At 38.0% G+C, this 25,154-nt stretch overlaps 1 protein-coding gene across 1 annotated transcript in view; it reads left to right on the top strand.

The window, feature by feature from the left end:
- Positions 1-25,154, top strand: part of SmB (small ribonucleoprotein particle protein SmB) — a 172,337-nt gene that overhangs the window by 38,464 nt on the left and 108,719 nt on the right. The window contains exon 3 of the mRNA XM_067150614.2: positions 21,625-21,897. Within this exon, the coding sequence (XP_067006715.1) occupies positions 21,625-21,897 (273 nt within the window). The remainder of the gene's footprint in view (positions 1-21,624; positions 21,898-25,154) is intronic.

Here is a 25,154-nt window from a genome sequence, read left to right on the forward strand (position 1 = left end):
GATGCCCTTAAAATCGAACTTTCCTATGACTCTATCCTTGTACGATTTCCCTCCATGGCACTTCTCGTACTTCAGAAATGTAAACACTTGCCGCGTCACAAAGTGTTCTAAGACCCAGTAATACATGCAATCACCTCGATTCATAGTTTAAACTTTTCAAATGCCATGGAAAGAACTATTTCTGAAATGTGTCCAACAAGGTGTATTTACAATGTTTAAATAATGCACTTGGATAAATCCATCAACGGATAAATCACTGACAAACATAACCTCACGCAACGAAAGAAAAAAAAACACAATTCGAAGACGAGGATAAATTATGCTGGTTCCCCTGTGCAAATGCATTATTTTTTGGATTTCTGTACCGTTTGCATTTCTAGATGCTTTGTACTGGCATGGAAAGTGCCCGACATCCTTATAACATTGTGGCTTATCGAACTTTCCTATGATGAGGGGATAAAGTTTCTTGCTTCCATGTGCATTGCAACGCACTACAATGACCCCCATCCCCGACCTTTGTACGATTCTCCGGCTGGCACTATCTCCTTTAAAACCATAAGACCGTTTGGGCTCGCATTAAAATAAAACAATGTAGTTTCGTCGGCAATGACAGTATTGTTCGGTGCCTACGAATTTATTATATGAGCCACGTTATTTCATCAACTGTCGGCATCGCCAGTGTTCGCGGATTCTGTTTTTCCGCACACTGCCTGTTGCGTGATATTACGGCGTTCCTTAAAGGATTGAATACAAAGGAATTCCGATTTCATTCAATTTAGCAATCATAAAGTGCACTGTAGACCCACCGAAGTGAGTAAGTGCGGAAAGCTACCACTCCACGTTCCGGAACACGCGTTCTATTGTGACGCAAATAAATTTCGATTTGAAATTACTCTGTAACATACTATTGTTTTAGACTGTAAAGGCAGTTTCGAATTAAAAGTCTGAATTTCGGTAATGGGGCTGACATTGTACTTCGAATTACGAATTATCCGTATTTCGAATTAAACAATTTAAATAACATGCAAAACTGTACCTCATGTTTCCGGGAACGAGAGCTTCTTCGAATTGGGCAGGATTTTGAATTAACCAATTTCGAATTATCGAGGTTCTACTGTATTTGACTTTAGACTTCTAAATAACTTTGAAATCCTATGTGTTACAGTGCTCTATAAACTGCATCTGACAGTATCATCTAAACTTCATTCTTACCTGTGCATCTTATTTGTGTTTTTTGGCTATATTTCAATGCACAGTGGTCCTTAAAGTTTAATGAAAGAATGCGATGTAAACATCGTACTTTGCAAGAGTCGAGACTGTTGGTTACGGAGGTGTACTTGCTTACATTAGAGTTCAGTATCTGTCCCGTGAAAGTGCTGTCTCGATAGTAAGTGATGGATTCAAAACTGCGTCCGCCGTCATTTACTGTGCGTGGGAACTTAAAGTTGTAACCAAAGCGGTTTTGGCTGAGTGTAGTCGTTTTCTTGTGCTTCGTTTGTGACTGAGTTGTGTTTCGCTTGCTAGTGAAAAGAGATTTTTGTGTTCATAAGGGTGATGTAATGTGAGTGATGTAATGAACTTACATCTATCAACATGCCACGATGTGGCTGCAGAATAATCCAGATACATTCTGCTATGTATATGGAAGTCTTGTGCCGATGAGACAGCGGCGCAATATAACTGAGTTCGTGAGAAAGGCCTACTATGCCTACTTTGGCTTGAAACTTGGAGACCAAGACAAGCCGTGGGCACCACATAAGGCTTGTAGAACCTGTATAGAGCAGTTACGGCAATGGGTGAATGGTAAGTGAACTGCGTTGCCATTCGGTATTCCATTGGTGTGGCAAGAAACCCCAGACCACGGTACTCACTGCTACTTCTGTTCTGTGAATGTGAAGGGAGTTAACAGCAGCAACAAAGGTAACCTTGTGTATCCAAGCAATATTCGATCTGCAATTTTACCCGTTGCTCATGGCCGTGATACACCAGTACCACAGTGTCCAGAGTATTTACAGGATTGTCCCTCTTCTGAATCTGAGGCAGAAATGGTGGGCACTAACTCTGACTGTGATTTCTCCCTTTAATGTGTTTAAAAAGAACCAAGACTGTTCGAGCAAAGTGCATTAAATGACTTTGTTCGAGATCTTGGCCTTACAAAGGAATCTGCCGAGTTACTCGGGTCTGGACTTCGTGAAAGGGATATGTTGGCACTAGGGATGACATATTGTTGGCACATATATGGCAAACAAGAATTTACACCCTTCTTTTCTGAAGAGGGAGCCTTGGTTTACTGCAACAACATTCCAGAGATTATCTTAAAACTAGGAGCACCACAGTATGTCCCTATTGACTGGAGACTTTTCATCGACCCCTCCTAGCTTAGTTTGAAGTGTGTCCTTCACAATGAAAACAAACTTGCATCCATTCCCGTTGCTCGGTCGGTTATTTTGCGAGAAACATATGGAAATCTCGAAATGTTGTTGTGTAAACTGAAGTACCAGGAACACAAGTGGCAAGTCTGTGGCAATTTCAAAGTGATAGGTATTCTGTTAGGTTTACAAGGAGGTTACACAAAGTATCCTTGCTTTCTGTGTGAGTGGGACAGTCGAGCAAGGTTACACCACTGGACTCAAAAAAGAATGGCCACGTAGGCAATGGATTATAGGGTCGAGAAACAAAAAATAAGAAACTCTTGTCAGCAAGAGCAAAATACTGTTACCTCCGCTTCATATCAAACTAGGGTTATGAAGCAATTCGTTAAGGCCCTAACCATTGAAGTTGAATGTTTTCAGTACCTGTGTTATCGATTCCCGGGCATCACTGTTGATAATATTAACCATAATGGTTAAAATGATTGTTTGATCCATATTGACTAGTTTGAATGTAGTTCAGAAATATTTAAAATAGTTATATTTGAAGCAGCCTTGTCAATACACTTATTAATGTAAGAAAATTATTTATTCAACCAAACATGTTTCAGGAATTTAACCATTCCCTTCATCAGCGGTCAGATCAAAGAATAACACAACATGACACAATATTTGATCTGGCCACTGATGAAGGGAATGGTTAAATTCCTGAAACACGTTTGGTTGAATAAATAATTTTCTTTCATTAATAATAATAATGTTATTTGCTTTACGTCCCACTAACTACTTTTTAAGGTCTTCGGAGACGCCGAGGTGCCGGAATTTAGTCCCGCAGGAGTTCTTTTACGTGCCAGTAAATCTACCGACACGAGGCTGTCGTATTTGAGCACCTTCAAATACCACCGGACTGAGCCAGGATCGAACCTGCCAAGTTGGGGTTAGAAGGCCAGCGCCTTAACCGTCTGAGCCACTCAGCCCGGCTCTTTCATTAATAAGTGTATTGACAAGACTGATTCAAATATAACCATTTTAAATATTTCTGTACTACATTCCCTGGCATCCGTATTTCCAAAATCAAGGAGGGTTTTTTCAGAGGTCCAGATATCAGAAAACTTCTTTCTGATGCTGATTTTGAAGACTTATGTGTGCTGCAGAGCGATCGACATGGACAGCATTCCGGAATGTGGTCGAAAACTTTTTTTGGAAACACAAAGGATTTAAGTGTCTGCTACAAACTACTGGAGAGAGTAATATACAATAGAATCTCAGCCAAAATCCTAGAGCACATACCACTTGAACAAGCTGGCTTCAGACCAAGCCGCAGCTGTACCGACCAGGTGTTAGCCCTAACCACCCATATTGAGAGAGGATTTCAAGATCGAAAGAAGACCGTTGCAGTGTTCGTGGATCAGTCATCAGCTTATGACAGTCTGGCGAAAAGGAATGATCCTCAAATTCCTGAAGTTAATCCCTTGTAAGACACTTGCCACCCTGCTGAATAATATGTTGGCTAATGGAATGATAGAAGTACACCTACACAGCAACATAAGTAAAACTTACAAACTGAGGGACGGATTACCACAGGGATCGGTACTGGCCCCATTGCTCTTCAACGTATATACAGCAGATCTACCTTCAACTAATGCTAGGAAGTTTATATACGCTGACGACATCTGTTTGGCAGCCCAGTCTGGTGATTTTGCTGGAGCAGAAACCACACTCACTAAAGATCTCTGCAGAATTGATAATTATTTTAAAACCTGGCAACTGAAACCAAACATAACAAAAATAAAGGTCAGCTGCTTTCATTTGAGCAACAGACAAGCCAATTATGTCCCCGAGGTTCAGTTCAGAGGTCATATACTGAAGTTCAATCCTCATCCAAAATATCTAGGAGTTGCCTTGGATCGATCCTTGACTTACAGCGAACATGTACGCAAAACATCTGCCAAGATCAAAACCCGCAATAACATCCTGCACAAACTCACAGGAACAAGCTGGGGCCCATCTGCATCCACCCTCCGAACTACAGTACTTGTGTTAGTATACCCAGTAGCCGAATACTGCTGCCCAGTATGGCTCAACAGTGCCCATACAAAGAAGATAGACACTCAGTTAAACGATACAATGAGGACTATATCAGGAACCATCCAATCCACACCTTTGGATTGGTTACCAGTTCTTTCAAATATTCCACCTCCTCATCTCCGAAGACAAATGGCACTGAAGAAAGAATGGCTTAAATGCTGTGACAATCCTCTCCTACCAATGCATCAAGACTGCTTACATGAAGATCTCAGGCTGAAATCTACGAACCCTTCTTGGTTACTAGGAAAGAGGCTAGCCCAAGATGAATTTCATACTAACACTGCCTGGCGCGATGGGTGGCCAGCTTCAAACACTGACAGATTAGGTCTAATTTCGGATCCAGTTGTGCAACCTCCTGGTTTCAACTTACCCAGAAATATTTGGTCATCACTTAATCAGATCAGAACTCAACATGGCAGATGCAACTTCTGGAAACACAAGTGGAACATTACCAGCGACCCTTACTGCGACTGCTCTGACGTGCCTCAGACCGTTCAACATATCGTCACAGAGTGCCCACTCCGAAGATTCAGTGCGACAATAAAAACAAAACTGGACATTCAGCTTTGGCAGCAATGCAGATATTGAAGAGCTCAAATGTATAAATATTGTTTGTTTATTACATACTTGTTCTGTGTGTATAGATGAAACTGTTTTTCCTGTAACTGTACATATTTGTAAATAACCAAATTGTAACAATGTGTCCTCATGCCATACGAAATATTTATATCAAATTTTCATTTTGAATTTGCACAAAAATCTGATGTGATGGGACATAACTGACTTCAGTTCCGGAATCAGCATGCCCGAAATATAACAGATCACTATGTAAACTTCATGCAGTGTTCGGAAAGTATGAATTCGCAGGTCAGTGTTATCAAATCCAGATACTCCTTTTCCTCGTGTACTTTGTTAAGCATGGCATCTACTGTTCTTTTCACTACTTCTCGATTGCTAACTCTCCATTCATAATGTCTTCAGCATTCTTCTAATACCAAAAAATGAACCCCATGGCACAACAGCCTCGCAGGGCCTTGGCCTACTAAGCGACCGCTGCTCAACCCGAAGGTCTGCAGCTTACGAGGTGTCATGTGGTTAACACGACAGATCTTCACGGCTGTTATTCTTGGCTCTCTATACCAGGGTCTCCATCTCAGTCAGATAGTTCCTCAATTGTAATCAAGTAGGCTGAGTGGACCTCAAAGAAGCCCTCAGATCCAGGTAAAAATCGCTGACCTGGCTGGGAATCGAACCCAGGGCCTCCGGGTAAGAGGCAGGAACGCAACCCCTACACCGTGTGGGCGGCTTTCAGCATTTATCTCTAACACCATAACTTGAATGCTTCAACTCTTCTTCTATCTCACTTGGTGACTAGGTTTCACTTCTGTAGAACATGCTCCACACAGGTTTTGACCAGTTGTTTTCTTAGCCTCAAGATGATGATATTAGACATGAAGAGCTTAAATTTCGTATTGAAGACTGTCTTAGCTTGATTAATTCCGCTAACCAGATTCCTCTTACTTCTGTCATCAGCAGTTACCGTATAATCCCGAATACCACATGCCACCGAATAAGACCCACACCCAAAATTGAGACAGCAGAATACGGAAAAAAAATCAAATAACTTACATACCTATTTAATTTTCTTCAAATATACCACAAATATAAATTCAGACAGCTTACAATAAATAAAATCATCATAAAAATTGTAAATAAAATCGATCCAATACTCGGATCATTCACAATTCACCGCCGTCATCTGAAGTTTCACCATAGGAACTTTCGTCGCTGGCATTTTTCCACAAATAGTCGTCCTCACTACCATGCACTGAATTTGAAATTCCACATATCTTAAAGCTTTTGGACACTAGATCGTTGGGAATGTGCACCCATGAGGTCGTGATCCAGCTGCATATTAGTTCCACTTCAGGCCTCTTCACTCGTCCAGGTGGTGTTAACGCGTGATCACCATCAGACATCCATTCGATGTACAACTGTTTCATTGCAGTTTTGCAAGGCCGGTTCACACACACATCCAACAATTGTAGAACAGAAGTGAGTCCTCCAGGAATTATCGCAAAATCAGTTTTTCCTTTCCTCATCATATCTTTTACGGTGTCAGTTGTATGTCCTCGGTAACTGTCCAACTCAAGCAAGTTTCGTTTTTGTAACAAAGCTCTCAGGCGATGTTGCCAAACGCACTTCTCCTCAACTAACACACTGTCCATCCAGCCGGACTCATGTGTTCTAACAATAACACTGGACAGCAAGTTTCCTTTCGGAAGTGTTTTCCTTTTCAGAACAACATTGGTTCCATCCGATAATACGCACATCATTACCGTGCATCGTTGCTTTTTGTTACCACCTGTTCTGATGGTTACACTTTTAGAACCCTTCGTATCGCAGCTGTCTGGTCAGCATTCCCAATTTGCGACAGCAAATAAGAATTTTGCTTCCTCAAATGAATATTGTGACGCTGAAAGGCCGTTAATTTTTCTTCATACGCCGCAGGGAGAGGTTGTGAAATAGACGTACGTCTCCGAATGCACAATCCCTTTCTCCGATAAAAGTTTCGGATCCATCCGCGGCTTGCAGTAAAACCCTGTGTTTTGAGTTCTTTTGAGATCTCTAGTGCTTTCACCTGACACATTTTGCTAGAAACACCATATCCTAACTCACGTTCTTCTATCACAAATTTGTGGAGTCGTTCTTCAATTTCCAGAAACACTGCACTATGCCAGCGGAATGCTCAGAAGTTTTTATGTCTTCCGCCAATCACGAATACACGATTCATCAATATCATACTTTCTGCCAATGTCATGATTTCCGTATATTTCAGTTTCGCTTACAACTTTAACCCATTGAGCCCTGCATATTTGTTGGATTGAAACTGCGTTGGCGCTGGGATTATTTTGGCGGAAATATAGTGTCGCTTCATATCATGAGAAATTTCTTACTTACAAGACCATTAAAGATTTAAATGTACATGAAAACAAAAGGCTTTCATACCACAAACTGAGGTACAAGGAATACAGTAAAACATTTTATTTTATTAGCATGATGGGACCGTGCTCAGTCCGCCTGCTGAGCTGTAACACAGTCTTCTCTTTGCACTTCCTCTTCGATTTCCGCATCTATTTGTTCTTCAGGAGCGTTGCTCATAGTAGTACTAATATTACTACTAATTTCACTGAAAAAATTACATTCCTAATCATCATTACTTCCCAAAAGGGGTTATATATCGGTAAATATCAGTTCTATAATGGCAGCCATCTTCTTTACAAGCGAATCTCAAAGCTAGAGATAGCCCACTTCAAACTAACATTACCAAGCACACTATCGATATATATTAGCAAAGAGCATATAACATTGCAAAGAAAGTGTCCCTACACAAATCACATATGCAACTCACTCTGCCATCTCTTGAGGAAAAGTTGAATTACGTAGTAAAATGAGACAACGGAACAGTTCCGTGGTCTGGCGTTTGGTCCACCGAGACGAAGCACAGAACGGTTCCGTGGCTCAGGCCCAATGAGTTAAGTTTCTCACACACAGTAAATGACCGCAGACGCCGTTTTGAATCCATCGCTTACTTCGCTACAGCATTTTCACTGGACAGATACTGAACTAGAATGTGAGTGAGATAGACTTCTGTAACCAACAGTCTCGACTCTCGCAAAGTACAGTATCCCGCGAGATCAGCTATTTGTGCACCTAGCATGCCAGCAACACTTGTGAAACAAATGACGATCGAGCGTCCGCAGCAGTGGCTTTCATATTTACCCATTTTCTTTGATTTACCATATTTCATTGCCTTACAGTTCGCATTTACATACCACTGGAACTGTATTGAGAAAAAATCAATCTTGTTTTCTAGAACGCAACTAAAACACAGTAAGACCTGAATGCCATTTACATGTGATATATTGAGTACGGTAACCATATTCAAATCTATTTCAATACTCCATGTAAATGTAGTAAATACTTACGAGAATGAACGGCTTGAATACGACCCGCACCCAAGATTTAGAACCAATATTTTGGTGAAAAAAGTGCAGGCAGGTGGTATTCATAATTATACGGTATCTTCTTCTTAAGTAAACTTTTCAACGTTTTTGATATGTTTCCTATGCAGATTTACTTTAGCTTCAGTATGATACCTGCTTACTATGAGTATTCTTGTTTTGTCCTTATTACTTTTCATCCTGCATCCAGTTAGGAATGTGGTACTGTCCATTCCATTCCTTTCAACATTATATTAACACCCCCACCCCAATCACTTTCTACAATGGCAGTATCATCAATAAACGTAAGCATATCTGTTGTTTTCTCTCGTAGTATCTTTGTCCTAGTTTTACTCTGATCTCATTTCTAGCTTTCTGGATGAACCCATTGATGAGTACTGGTGAGAGGGCACATCCTTGTCTATATGGCTACAGGCATGGAATGAAGCTGTTTCCCACGAACTTACAAGTATAGACCAGCTGGCATGGAACTGCCACACTTGTCAGGGCTTGCTCCATACAACTTGTTCAAGTGGGGTAAAGTTTCTTCACCTCAGTGTCCCCCTGTGAGTGGGGACTGTAGAATAACATCCACGGTTATCTGGTGCCTGTTGTAAGAGGCGACTTAAAGAGGCAGACTCTCCCACTTGTCAGATTGCTTGCTTTCATCTATCCTATCTAACCTCCCATGGTGAACTCTTGTTCCTTTCCGACCCGACGGTATTAGGTTTCGAGGCTGAGGGAGTCTTTTATTTTCATGCCCTTCATGACTTTGTCTTTCTTTTGCTGATACCTTCATTATTCGAAGTGTCAGACCTCTTCCATTTTTCCTCTGATTAGGGTTAATAGAAGTTGATAATTACAATAGTGTCATGATGGGATGTAAATTGTCAAATACCTTTCATTTACAAAGATGTCACCATATGCTTTTTCTGGCAAGATATGTTGTTTACAGTGCACTATGTCTTCTGGTATATGCTAGAACATTAACCTGTTCCAGTGTCATCCTTGGCCTTGACAATATGAAAGTGACGGAGGTATGAGTGATGCTATAGTCCGCGTGGAACTAGAATGGGATTGACAGTTGCCTCAACACGTATTTTCCAGTTGTAATGGGGATGAGTGGGAAGAAATCCTTATTTAGCAGGTTGCCTTGACAACCGGGAATTCGACCTGTCACATGTGACTAATCACAAAAGTGATATTTTAATATTTTCACTATTTTATTGTATTGAACAGGTGGAAACCTTTATCCTTTTCTGTAGCTAGTCAACAAAAGAGCGTGGGCCAGTGAAGAGAAGGGAGGGAAAGCTTTAGATAATGTTGCCATTGTCGTAACACGTGCAGTGAGAGAGCAGTGTTCGCTGTGCAGTCAGTTTCTTAACAGTGAAGGTTACTTTGTGTTTGTGTTTGTATTTGTGTGTCCGTGTGTATAATAATTGTATTGTTATTCATAAACAGTTTCTGTAACAACATGTGTGTGCATATTATTATACATAGCATAGTTATACAGTTAATTTTTAAATATTGTTTGTATACTATAATCTATTAGCTTCATAGTCCATATTGATAGTTCAAGCACACAAGTATGAAAGATGAGTTCTCCACCTAATCATGAAGCTGTTCCCCAGGAACTTACAAGTATAGACCAGATACTGTTATATCAGTTCATCACACTTGCATCAAACTTATGATAAGGCATTTGTGCATATTACTTTTTAACATTCAGGATCTGGACTCAGTAGAGATGCATGGCAATCATAAATTTATTTTTTTGTTGCCCAGCTCAATTGTTAGAGCAAAATATAAAGGACTTCTTATTTTTGCTAGATTTCTCTCTCAAATATTGAAGTACACACGTCGCCAGTTCATTACACCTCTATGTCCATTGCTTTCATCAATGTAGTGATCCCACTACCAGGAGGGGACAAACCCTGAAGAAAATTAAGGAGAAGAAAATTGAAGCATGCAAGAAGCAGACTTTTAGCGTCAAAGAAAGGGTTAGCTGTGTGTTAAATAAGGGCCATTTTCTCCAAATCGAGTTAAACCTGGTATAAATTAAACCCGTTTAACTTTAGTACCTAGTTTAAACTTCCGTCTATTTTCTCCACCAATTTCTGACACTCGTTTAGTTTAAACGGGCGAGCTGTCGTTGGCGCTAACGTTGGCTGCACTGAAGGAATAGTAGAAGGCATGGTCGATTGGAATTGCCAATCAGAGCCAAGTAATTCAATGACCGACATTTTTGTAATAATATCAGCTGTTTGTGGTGAATTAATGCTATTGTACGTAGTGAATAAAGAACAGGTTCGGCGGGATATTAGCTTTACTGATAAATAAATTGTTTGCATTTGTGCGAAGTGTTGTGTCATAATTTTACCTATTGCTGTCTACAATTTCTTGGAACGCACTTTTATTTCTTATTTTTCTCTGTCATGCTTTACCATAAACAAGTACCGTGGGCCTAATACGTGTCTTTTGATGTCTGTATTGTCTTACGGAACACACGGGAACGTTGAAATATTAAAATCCTGGTCTTTCAGCATAAGGCCTACGGTATTCCTTTCCTCAGAAAATCAACATTTATGTGAATTTCAAGTAAACAAATTCCAAGCATGCTCGGGATCTATCTCCTATTAAAATCCGTCACCCTCGGCCGGGATCAATCTCACAAACCTTGGATCCAGCAGACAGACCACTGAGGATGTATTATTTGGAGATGTATTACTTGATTCCATATTCGTTTATAACATAACCAAGTTCGCGATATGTCGTACTGTATGCATAAAATTCTCCCTATAGCATTAATATTTCTATTGCTGGTATGCTGGCAATAGTTACGATGAAACATTCTTAACTGTAATTTATTTATTACAAGTTTACTAGCAAGCACGAAACACTTTAGTTTTCCTGATCCTATAAATACATAATCTAGCGATTAGAAATTGTATACCACCGCCTCTCCTACCGTGCCGGTCAACATTCTGATGGTAAAAATATTTTCGACAAACTGGATTCGAGCCGTCTAGTCACGGATTTGGACGATGCTGACCCAACGCTTTAGCGACCACAGCCACCAGGCACCACATGAAGAGTTGACGTATTACACGACTTATGTAGGAATATTTTTATGCTTCACATTACAGTATTCATACTACCAACAGTATTTTACAGTATGTAATATTATAAGGAGACTGCAATTGAAGGTCTGTGGTCCCCGTTGTTAATAAGAAAAATGCCTGATGCATCATATCTTAAAGCAACCAGAATCATTGCTTCTAGCGAAATAGCATTATTTCGTGCAGTTGACGTTTTAAATGAATCCTTCTTCGATACTAGACAATCCTTGCTGTTCGCTTATGAATTATAAATCGATAAAAAAAACTCTGTTACATCCGATTTTCCAAGATTGTAAACTTTTGTTGGAATGCGGCTTCTTAACCTCACTTGCACATCAAAATTATTTCCTATTTAACCAAAGACTTCAATAAATTCTCCCATTTTACTAATGCTAATACTAGGTTATAATTTTACTACGTTTTCTATTAAAGTGCTGCAGTACTGGTAGTCAAAACTAACCCTTCTACTAGGAAAATCACCGATACGTTAATAAAATGTCAAGAAGGTTAATATAAACAGCAGTTTAAACCAACAATATAGAAGGTTTAACTTCGAACCAGGTTTAAACTTGATACAAAGTTTAAACCAATATGGGGAAAATGAATGTTAGTTTAAACTCAGACTTAAACCAGATTAAAATAAACCTTATTTAAACTCATTTGGGGAAAACGGCCCTAAGACAGGAAATGCCCGTATGAACCTATGACCTGTGATGAGCCATACATGTACAATAGTTTGAAAGGACCTGTTACACAAGAAGTACTTTTTTCCGAAAGTTCAAAATAGACTATTGTGTAAAGCGTTAGTGCTGAACTTCGTTTTCACTCAATTTTTAACTGGTCATAGAAAACTTAAATCTTATTTAGAATGCTTTAAACTTACCATTTCAGACGGCTTCTTACGCTTTTGTGGATCAATTCAGACAGTGAATCATTTTATATTTGAGTGTCCAGTGTTTAAAATGAGAAGATATATTTTACAATACCACCTGGAACTTTCTAAACCACTGTATCATGTAAATTTAAGAATTTCATTTTTAAATCCGTATTGAACTGAGAATAATAGATAAGTAAAATTTAAAATCCACCCATTCAATATTAATATTAAACCAAATAAGTTATTTACTTGGAATTAGTTTCGACGCTGATGAGCGTCGTCTTCAGCCAAATGTGAGAACAGGCAATCGTAAATACTGTATACATATCATATAGCAATTTCAAAATCTTAGTCACGATTAGCGCGACACTTAACACAGTATAATCCTTTTCACTCAGGTTAGAACTTTGAAAGTATTGAGTTTGACTTGGAACTGTAAGATTCTCAAATAAATAAAAAGTCTCGTCATAAATGAAATGTTATATTAAAGGCCAAACCACATATGGAGTTTCTCTGAGAATATGACAGTCACAATTAAAACGACACTTAATCATTTTAATTATTTTATTTATTTTTATTTAAATAAGAGTTCTTGTCACAATTGATCAGAAGCAGAAATTAAACATGTATACAGTTTCATTATAAACATAAATGCTCACCAGCATCAAAACTAGTTCCAAGTAAATGTTATAACTTATTTGATTTAATATTAGTATTGAAAAAGTGGATTTTTAATTTTACTTATCTATTACTGTATGGTATCATGTACTCGAGACAATGTTGTTATGTGCAGTTTCTCACATTCATTAACAAAATTTTTTGTAAACTAAATTTATAAGAGTTCTCTTTGTTATGATTTTAAACTATAAATGTAATACACCTTTGGTAAAATAGGGTTCCTGTATTGTTTTTGGATGTTTACACAATGCGGACCGGTCCCGAGTTATCTCGTGTTAGCAGCAGGCTGAAGTTTAGTGCTATCTTTTGAGATATACCGGAACTATTTGGAGGTCAACGGTGATAGAACTCTGTTCTGTGTGGTTCTACACAATTGATAGTTGCATTTCTTTTCGATTATTCTTCATATTATAGGTTTTTTTTTGCATTTCCTGACATGTTAGTGCCCAGGTATTGCACGTGTTCGTGTTTAGACAGGGATGAAATTATTCGTGAATTATGTTTCTGATACAGGCTCCGAATGTCCAGGTGATGCTGAATATTTAGTGTTTGATGAAATACCTTCTAATAGAAATGTTGCAAGTGATGAGGAGGATATAGCCTTATCTTCAAGGTGTGGAACTCACGAAGTGCAAAACGAGTGTGATAATTGTGTTACATTTGTGAATATTCTAAATATTGTAAATAATGTAGTGTTTTCTGACAACTGGGTTATGGGCAACAGTGAACCTAAGCTAGAAGATTTTGAAGGTGCTCCTGGGATACAGATATGGCCTAATGAACCTGATAGCAGGACTTATGTTTGGTGAGGATTTTTTTCAGTATGTAGCTGAGCAGACAAACTGAGCAGAATTCACATTATCATAACATATCCCCTAAAACACTAAAGTGGACTAATGTTACTAGCAGCAAAATTTAAAAAAAATTGCTTTGTGTATATTGAGAGGGCAGGTGAAGAAATTGTCTGAAAGATTACTGGACAACCGATCCCCTAATAGAAACCCACATATTTCTGAAAACTATGAGCCGAAATAGATTTCAACAATTACTTACCTACCTGCATTTCACTGACTATTCAGGAAGGCCACCAGAAAAAACACAGTAGTCCTTCAAAGGCTAGTGAAGTTCTGACAGTTTATTTGAATGCATGTACTCCAGTTTAGAGTTAGTTAGAAAGTGGCCGGAAACAGGGCTGTGCATGGGGTGAAGGGCACCCGGTCTGCAATGTGTTAAATAATGGGAAGTTAGCTATTTGCGATGTTGCTCAAAAGGCCAAACTCGGCTCCCTGTGCTATCAGACTGAGGTCCCGACTCCAATTTACTGCACTTAGATCCTGCTGTGTATGGATCTTGTGGGTGCATCAAGACATACTCCTGGTTTGACCCTTGTATTCGTAGATAAAATGGCTCAAGAAGCAGGAATACAGTGACATTCCACTGAAATCTCCTGATGCTTCTCCCATGGAGTTTTGTGCTGTTGGACGTCTTGATGTAAGAAGCAACTTACGAAATGTGAACAGTGGTTACAGATATCAATTTTTACGATACTGTACATCAAAATGTTATTTCAAGAACAAGTCTTTTGTTTAGGTTTCTAACAATAGTGTGTTTTCTCGAGCATTTTGTTGGTTTTATATTCTGTATTTTTAATTCTGAAGAGGACTATTTGGTTGAAAACTTTCAGCATTCTTTGGCATAATGATGTGTTTTGTTGAAGAGAAAGTCTATTTCTCTTCATAAACTTAAACATCCAGCCTCAGCTAACCTTAAAAATCAAGACACTGATCTCTTTGCAGCTGTTGCTTGTCGTTCAAAACGCAGTGTATCATGAGAAACGGCGTATGTACGAATCCATAACAAAATCGTATGCTTCTGCAGATCACGACAGAAATATGCTACATTTGGGGGCTATGAAATGCTTTGTGAAACTTGAATGCATGAAGTGCAGTTTTATGTTTCTGCCAGTAGCGCATATTGCACTCAGGCACTGAATAGATGCAGCCTGCTGCCCTGCTCCTGTGTGTTTCGGCATAACTGATCACCACAAGTTTATATGATGCAGTATTACTCGAATAGTTGCTCATTGTGAATTAATGATTTTAAGATCAGAGAACACTTGTATACCCGAAACACTCATAAAATGTGTTTGTGCCGGACTGGAATAGAGCGTTACTAGTCAGGTCTGCTCTGATAGACTGGTGCAGTGGTACATCCTAACGGTTATAACAGGAAGTTGCGTGGTTGTTGGAATGTCATGTTTTGCAATAGCAAGACTGTTGCTCAATATCTTTGTTTTGAAACTCATCCAGAACTACACAATGAATCATTGAGAAAGTACTTTATGCAAACATTTCTTTTTCCCCACTTTCAGCCAAAAAAATTGGGATGTGTAAATTATGGAGAGGCGTTAATTATGTGAGAAAATTATTTATAGTACTGGTTGGTGCCGACTTATTAAAAACGGCTCTACCCAGTGACAGATCTCTCTTTTAATTAAGGGAGCAATGCTGTCATTTCTTTGGCAGTGTTGTGCGAATGAACGATAATGATATTAAAGTGAATATTTAAGCTTTCATGGCTGCATTGTATCTGAAATAAACTTTCAGCTGATTTGGTTGTGTTCAATATATGTTGGAGAGATGTTAAGTACAGAACAAAATTACCAACTAAACATCAATGGTAGCTGAATTCACAACCGCTGTTGTTACTGGTGTCTGGTTGGCCATTTTTCTTCTGTACTTTATTGTAATACCGAACCACACCCCACGGCGAACACTTTCGAAGGGCCTTGGACTACCAAGTGACCACTGCTCAGTCCGAAGGCCACCGGATTGCGAGGTGTTATGTGGTCGACATAGAATCCTCTTGATCGCTATTCTTGGCTTGCTAGACTGAGGGCACTGTCTCACCACTGGATAGCTTGTCAATTGTAATCATATAGGCTGAGTGGACCTTGAATTAGCCGTTCAGATCCAGGACTTCATGTAATGCAGAAAATGTTAGCAGGAACTCTCATTTACTTTAAACAGGTGTTGGAAATCTTTTTTTAAGTTTTGTCACCTTTTCTTTGAGGGATTCTTTGTTCATATCTGTTGTACATTTAAAGATAAAAATTTCATTGTTCCGTATTGAAAGTATTAACGTTAAAATTGAATAATTGAAAAAGAGGTTCAACCTATTCAAATCATAAGAGAAAGAAATGTAGTGATTACATTCTTATTTAATAGTAATTAGAAATGGGACCGGTTTCGACCCTAGTCCAGGTCATTGTCAGCCGTTCAAAACATAAAAAACATGAAGAAACAATGCATATGAAAAAGAAAAATATTAAGTGAATTCTGGATCAGTATAAGATGAAATATAAAATGATGATGGGGGTAGAAACTGTGAGTCACTTAAAAGAAAACAGTACGTAATATTATAAATGGTAGTACGGCACCAGAGGTGCCAACTATTATGGACTGTCCGTAATTATTACGGATTTCATCCTATGATTATGGCATTATGGTCAAAGGGGAAATTATTATGGAAAAAGCGACATTAATGCGAAAAATTCTACGAAATAGAGAAAAGAAATAAAAATATACAATTCTTTCGAGCATTACTGCTCAACCCTCCTCGTTTCACTGCTTGTGATCTGGGAGTTAAACTTATTCGATCGCTACTTCCTTTTGCTACCCGTGAACGTAGTGAAATTCACTTTTAATGAATGGAGCTCTTCTCTTCTCTCCTCTTCTCTTCTCTTCTCTCCTCTTCTCTTCTCTTCTCTTCTCCAAGTAATGTTCTAAGTAATGTGTTCACAGTATTAAGTGTACCTGACAGTAACTCACCCACAGCAAAAGTTTTCAGTGTTGTTGGGAAAAATCAGACAAGTCAAGCCTACATTAAGCACATCTCCCGTGGGATCACTTATTGTTCATACGACGAAAATGTCGTAAAAAAGGGAAGAGTGCTTCAGGAAAACTTACTCCTAAAAATCAACTGCCAAGTGCGAAACAAGCTGCAAAGAATGTTTTATCATAGAATTAAAGGGTAGTGTGCTAATTGTATTGCGTAAACGTTATATAATGTAGAAAATATTGTTATTAGAAAGGGCAAAGAAGGTGTTATCGAGAAGAGAGGAGCATGCTTTGGATTAGACTCGAAAACTTGGGGGGGGGGGGAGTGATATTACTGATAACCCACTTCAAAGGTTGGCACCTCTGCAGTACACGCAATGATAGGTAAAGTCTCACAACGTTTATGAACAGTGGAGAACGGTCAAATGGGTCAGTTTTTACACACCGTCAGGTACAAAGTCACAACACTATCGAACAACATATGAAGATCTATAAATATGTTGAAGTCGAAGACGAATAGATTTATAGAAGCAAACTGCCAGCTTCCGGTGATCAGCGCAGCACACTCAAGGTCATGCGCTGTGGTCTTGAACGCCAAAGTAGAATGGAGAATATCCTGAAGATCCAGTATTTGCCTCGGTTGCGGGAAGTTAAGTACGTATATATAGATATATACAACGCAATTCAGTATAATTGAATGAGTAATTGTGCTCCTGCTGAGTTCTTGGAAAACAGTTGACTTGAAAAAACAATTGTAAAGAGAAAAAAAGTATAGTAAAAAGCGCAATATCGGAAAACAAATGAAAACATATATGCGCTGTGTGCTATTTTTTAAAATGAAAAAATTTAGGTCATGATTGAAGTAGTCGAAGTTGGCGCAAGACAAGAGTTAAAATTTGAATGAGGAGAACCGAAATGAAGGTAGGGATTTTTTTAAATTTTAGTTTTTTAATAGAAAAGGTAGAATACATTAATAGAGGAAGAGTGATAGTGAAATAAGAGAAGAATAAAAGAAATTGAAGTTAAATGGTGTTGAGGAAGGATAAGATAGGGAAATGAAGGAGGGGAAGTTTAGGGTGGGTTAGGAGGGTGGGTTATTGGAGGTAGAAAATGTGGGTAGGAACTTTGTAAGGCATGGAAAATAGAATTGGGGTTTTGGAATTTGGAATTTTTGAGAAGAAGAATTAGGAAGTCGAAAAGGATGTTGGGTTTTTCAGAAATGTCGTTTAAATTGAAATTAGGGTTGAAGTACTGGTCAAGGTGGATAAAGCAATTTTCAGTAATGTTTAAGAGGGGGCCTTTGTTAATGATTTTAAGTATTTTCATGTCATTGTCATTATTGGTGAAACTATGCTTGGAGTCTTGTATGTGTTGTCCTATGGAGGAGAATCTGTTGTATTTAATGGCGTTGATAAGTTCAGAGTATCTGATATTGAAGTTGCGGCCAGTCTGTCTGATGTAGGAGGAATTGCAGTTGTTGCATTTGAATCTGTATACACCAGATTTAGAAAAAGCATTAGACTTATTTAGAGATTTAGAGTTGTGTAAGATATCAAGATTTCTATTGTTAGTTCTAAAAGAACTTTTCATGTTATGTTTTTTAAAAATATTAGTTATTTTATAAGCATCGTGAGTGAAAGTGAAGGTGGAAAAAGCAGTTGGTTTTATTGTGTCTTTAGATAAAGTGGTTTTTGGACGGTGTTTGAATTTGTTGATGATGGGGTTTATGAAGGAGTTGTTAAAGCCATTGAATTTAGCGATGTTGCGGATGGTGTTTAATTCATTATTTAAATCTTTTTTGGACATAGGGGTGTTGAAGGCACGAAAAATTAAGCTGTTATAAGTAGCACGTTTATGAGCTTGAGGGTGCGAAGAATCTTGTCGTATTGTGGTTGCTGTTTGGGTTGGTTTTCTGAAAATTTTGTAAGATAAAGAAGAAGGATGTCTAGTGATAGTTAGGTCTAGAAAATTAAGAGTTTGGTTGTGTTCTGATTCGAGGATTAATTTAATGTTAGTCTAAGTTGTTGAGATGAAGAAGTGTAGAGGCTGCGTTGGTTGATTCCTCATTTAAAATTACTAATGTGTCATCGACATATCTGGCCCAAAAGAGGATGTTGGAGAAATTATTATTATTATTATTATTATTATTATTATTATTATTATTATTATTATTATTATTATTATTATTATTATTATTATTATTATTATTATTATTATTATTATTATTAATTTTTGTGTTTTCTAAGAAGTTGAGGTAAATTTCAGCAAGAATGCCAGAAGCTGGTGAGCCCATAGCCAAGCCATCTTGTTGATAAATGGTGTTGTCAAAGGTAAAATAATTATTGTTGAGAACTAATTTTAAAATAGACATGAAGTCTTGAATTTCAAGTTTAATTAGGTTGCTGAATTTGTTTAGGTTGTTGTTTATTATCGGGAATAATTTGGAAATTGGAATACTAGGGTACATGTTTACAATGTCAAAAGAATGGAGAGAAAAATTTGGTTGGATTTCAAAATTCTTTAATTTGTTGATTAGATCAGAAGTGTTTTTGATAGATTTGTTGGATAAAAGTCGATAGTTTTTTAGTAAAAATGTTTGGATGAATTTAGAAGTGTTGTATAGGGGACTGGGTCTGTAATTGATTATTGGATGGATGGGAATGTTAGTTTTGTGAATTTTAGGGAGGGCTTTGGCAGTGGGTAGTCCTGGGTTCATGTTTATTAATTTAGTTTTTTCTTGATCTGTGAGGAGAAAGGAAGCATTTTTTAAAGTATGTTTGAGTAGGCCTTGGATTTTTGTGGTTGGGTCTTTTTTTACTGTAGAAAAAGAAGGGTCACTGAAACATTTTTTGGTTTTATCTAAGTAGTCAGTTTTTTCCATTATGACAGTAGTGTTGCCTTTATCAGATTTGGTGATAATGAGATTATTGTCATTAATTTTCTTTTTAAGATCTGAAAGGATTTTACTATCATTAATTAAATTATTAATATTATTATAATTAATAAGAGAAATGTTTTTGTTATTGTTAATGAAGATTTTTTTGAGTTTTCTTTTTACTTCATATCTGATTTCATCTTGTTCATCTATTGGCATTTTGTTAATGGCTGTTTCAATAGATATCTTGATATCTTACACAACTCTAAATCTCTAAATAAGTCTAATGCTTTTTCTAAATCTGGTGTATACAGATTCAAATGCAACAACTGCAATTCCTCCTACATCGGACAGACTGGCCGCAACTTCAATATCAGATACTCTGAACATATCAACGCCATTAAATACAACAGATTCTCCTCCATAGGACAACACATACAAGACTCCAAGCATAGTTTCACCAATATTGACAATGACACGAAAATACTTAAAATCATTAACAAAGGCCCCCTCTTAAACATTACTGAAAATTGCTTTATCCACCTTGACCAGTACTTCAACCCTAATTTCAATTTAAATGACATTTCTGAAAAACCCAACATCCTTTTCGACTTCCTAATTCTTCTTCTCAAAAATTCCAAATTCTAAAACCCCTATTCTATTTTCCATGCCTTACAAAGTTCCTACCCACATTTTCTACCTCCAATAACCCACCCTCCTAACCCACCCAAAACTTCCCCTCCTTCATTTCCCTATCTAATCCTTCCTCAACACCATTTAACTTCAATTTCTTTTATTCTTCTCTTATTTCACTATCACTCTTCCTCTATTAATTTATTCTACCTTTTCTATTAAAAAACTAAAATTAAAAAAATCCCTACCTTCATTTCGGTTCTCCTCATTCAAATTTTAACTCTTGTCTTGCGCCAACTTCGACTACTTCAATCATGACCTAAATTTTTTCATTTTAAAAAATAGCACACAGCGCATATATGTTTTCATTTGTTTTCCGATATTGCGCTTTTTACTATATTTTTTTTTCTCTTTACAATTGTTTTTTCAAGTCAACTGTTTTCCAAGAACTCAGCAGAAGCACAATTACTCGTTCAATTATACTGAATTGCGTTGTATATATCTATATATATGTACTTAACTTCCCGCAACCGAGACAAATACTGGATCTTCAGGATATTCTCCATTCTACTTTGGCGTTCGAGACCACAGCGCATGACCTTGAGCGTGCTGTGCTGATCACCGGGAGCTGGCAATTTGCTTCTATAAATCTATTCGTCTTCGATTTCAACATATTTATAGATCTTCATATGTTGTTCGATAGTGTTGTGACTTTGTACCTGACGGTGTGTAAAAACTGACCCATTTGACCGTTCTCCACTGTTCATAAACATTGTGAGACTTTACCTATCATTGTGTGTGCCATACTACCATTTATAATATTACGTACTGTTTTCTTTTAAGTGACTCACAGTTTCTACCCCCATCATCATTTTATATTTCATCTTATACCGATCCAGAGTTTACTTAATCTTTTTCTTTTTCATATGCATTGTTTTTCATGTTTTTTATGTTTCGAACGGCTGACGATGACCTGGACTAGGGTCGAAACCGGTCCCATTTCTAATTACTATTAAATAAGAATGTAATCACTACATTTCTTTCTCTTATGTATTGAATAAGTTGAACCTCTTTTTCAATTATTCAATTTTAACGTATCTGTTGTACCTTATGTATTAATAATGAATGTGATTTATTTTCAGCTTTCGATAAGCACATGAATTTAATTCTTGGGGACTGTGAAGAGTTTCGTAAAATTAAACCTAAAAACACCAAACAACCAGAAAGAGAAGAAAAGCGTGTGCTTGGCTTCGTTTTGCTTCGAGGTGAGAACATAGTTTCACTGACAGTGGAAGGTCCCCCACCTCCCGAAGAAGGTCTGCCTCGCGTACCTATTCCTGGAGCAGCACCTGGTCCTGGCATGGGCAGGGCAGCTGGGCGAGGTGTTCCAGCTGGTGCTACTGGAGTTCCAGCAGGTATTCTATGTTGTGATTTTATTCCTTGAAAACTGTCGCTTTTTTTTTTTTTTTTTTTTTTTTTTTTTAATGATAGGGATAACAAGATAATTGACGGAAAGTTAATTTGAAACGTTTACCCGAGATGAAAAAAAATTGTAAGCCTTATTATTAAATTAATATAAACATCTGTGAAGAAAGGCTTTGAGGGTATTCTGCAACAAAAATTGTACGTAGAACTTGACTTGCTGCAGAATCTGTGTGAACTGAGAGACTTTGTCTCTTTTACCAGTTACCAACCGATGAGTCCAAATTAGCACACTGGAGCAAAATGCTGCGAAGCAAGAATGGGTTACATGGAAAATTTATTATTTCTAATAATGAACCAATTATGCTGGAATTGTGAATTTATTCATTCATTCAGGGTCCGGCTCGTTGGCTGAATGGCCTTCGGTTCAGAGGGTCCCAGCTTCGATTCCTGGCCGGGTCAGGGATTTTAACCTTCATTGGTTAATTCCAGTGGCCCGGGGGCTGGGTGTTCGTGCTGTCCCCAACATCCCTGCAACTCACACACCACACACAACACTATTCTCCACCACAATAACACGCAGTCACATACATGTGGCAGATACCACTCACCCTCACCAGAGGGTCTACCTTGCAAGGGCTGCACTCGGTTAGAAATAGCCACACAAAATTAAATTTATTCATTCAGGACAAATATTTAAAATTTCCTATGAGAATCAAAATCTAGATAGACTCATTATGCGCCGACAAAAGTTACAGCTCAACAGAGGATTTTTACTTGTGATCATTAGCTGTTTTCAGATTTGGAGATACATACAGTTCATAAACCGCACTGCGATTCTAGTAAGATCGTCTCAGAAATTATCTGCAGACAGTTGAGCAAAATTCTAGCAAAAATGCTATAGACGACAGTGATATACTATGATAGTTGCCACAGCGAACACCTTTTTTTATGTAGTGACGATAGTTGCATTTTTAAGGTCACTAGGTAGTTGGCAGGTTTCCCATATTAAGAGGATAAGAGTAAGAAGTCTGGTCTTTAGTGGTAGGCCTCCACTTTGAATCTCTTTCAGAGGAATGTTGTCTGTGCCAGGAGTCTTGCCAGGTTTCATTTTACTGAGACCAACATTGAATTCCTTGCATTTTGCCGAGAGAGCCATCCAATGGTTGTTGGAGATGTAGAGGCACATCATTGAGAAAATCTTCAGCAGCATTTGAACTCCCATTGAGAACATAGGAAAAATGTTTTTTCCAGCGCTCTAGGATTTCTTGACTATCAGTAATAGTGGTAGCATTATCAGCAACTTTCAGTGTCCTGTAAGAGGAGCAAGTTGGGCCATATAACTTTTATTCCTGCATAGAAGTTTCACAGGTCTTGAGTATCAGACATACTTCGCAGTTCCTGAGCTTTCTGCTGGTACCAGCTGTTCTTTATCTCTCAGAAAATGTGCTGTCTTTGTGTCTGAAGTTGGCTTGTCGTTTAGTGTTGATGAAACACAAAATTTTTTTGTCGTCATCAAACCAGTCATGTATTACCTTTTTCTCAAAACCAGTGGTTTCCCAAGCTGATTACTTTATGGAATGTTGTCCCAACCTTGCACACGAGGGCAAAACGCAGGCAACCAAGAATGACTTAGCTGGAAAATTTATAATGTCCAATAACGGACCATTATATTGGTATTATAAATTTACTCATACTCATTCAGGACAAATATTTCATGTTCCCTATGGGAATCAGCATCTGTATCGACTGATCCTAAGTCGACAGAATAATAGCTTGTGATCCATTCAGTAATCATCGGCATTTCTAGCTGTCCTGGTGATAAGGCTGGTGTTCTTTTAGGTCTGCCATTCTCCTTCATATCAAGCATTCTTTGAACATTCCTGTTACAATTATTCTTGATTATTTCGACCGCATATGGGGTGACCCACTTGGTGCAGTCGGACAAAAGTGTAACTTCTGATGTTTATCCCACATTTTTTAGGGCCTTCCCTGGTTGAGGTGGTCAGCGGTAATTCTCAAAATTTGAACGGAAGTTTCCTCCTTGAAAGAAAGTTAGAGCATACACAGTGTATGGTAGTACTTTCAGTGCATATAACTTCTAAATAAAACTACACAAACCCATTACTATACATATATTCTGAAAAAACACAAAATGCTACAGAAGTGGTCACCATGTGTGGCAACACATCGGCGAAGAGATTATTATTATTATTATTATTATTATTATTATTATTATTATTATTATTATTATTATTATTATTATTATTATTATTATTATTATTATTATTTATTTTCCTTAAATTGTACATGTACAATTTAGGGGTGGTAGATGAAGAAAGGGCAAGCCCCACATACACGGAAGTGCCTCCATCTCCACATGTGTACATAAACTCTACTGAATATTTACATACAAACTTATGTAGACAATTTTAAATTTACATATTTACACTACAAACACTGTATCTTTAGAATAATAATTATCTTGATTTATCCTGAAAATATTAGAGTAAGAACACCCAGCCATTTATACTCTCACTCAGACCCCTGTATACACACTCATTCACAACCACTCACACACGCGCACGCATACACATTCGCCCACATACACCTGTACTTGCACCCATCCTTCTTGCAATTCTAATTTATACAAGTTATATACATCACATATAGGTTTATATTTACATATACATTTTCTTTACTTCGCGGAGGAAGTGAGGAAGAGGAAGTAGCTTTACCTCAGATGGTATAAGGTTCCACGTACGAGCAGCCCTTGAGTAAAACCCATTTAAATATGAGGTTGTTCTAGTGAAGGGAGGGACAAGAGTAACTCCTTGGCCTCTTTTAACAGAGCGATAATTGAGCTGCAGGCGGTGGAAAGGGGAGAGGTGTGTGTTGTCTGTCAGGGATTTCCTAAGGAAGGCTACATCTATTTGTGTACATAACGAGTTCACTGGTGGCAATGACCTGGCTGTGTTTAAGGGGATGTGTTTGTTAATTAAACGTTCTGCTCGTCGCTGGATACCTTCTAGTTTCCTCATATTTTCCATTGTAGTTGGATGCCAGGAAGGAAGGCCATATAATAGTATGGGCCACACAAGGGAAATATAAGCCGTTCGTAGGGCTTTACTTCTTCCTCCCGAGAGACATCTACGGACGAAACCTAGCGCCCGGTATGCCTTACACCTCACTTCCTCCACGTGTTTATTCCATTTCAGATTGTCCGTAATGTGAATACCGAGCAGTCTGA

This window comes from Anabrus simplex, chromosome 7 (assembly GCF_040414725.1).
Source record: "Anabrus simplex isolate iqAnaSimp1 chromosome 7, ASM4041472v1, whole genome shotgun sequence".
NCBI classification, from domain to species: Eukaryota; Metazoa; Arthropoda; class Insecta; order Orthoptera; family Tettigoniidae; genus Anabrus; species Anabrus simplex.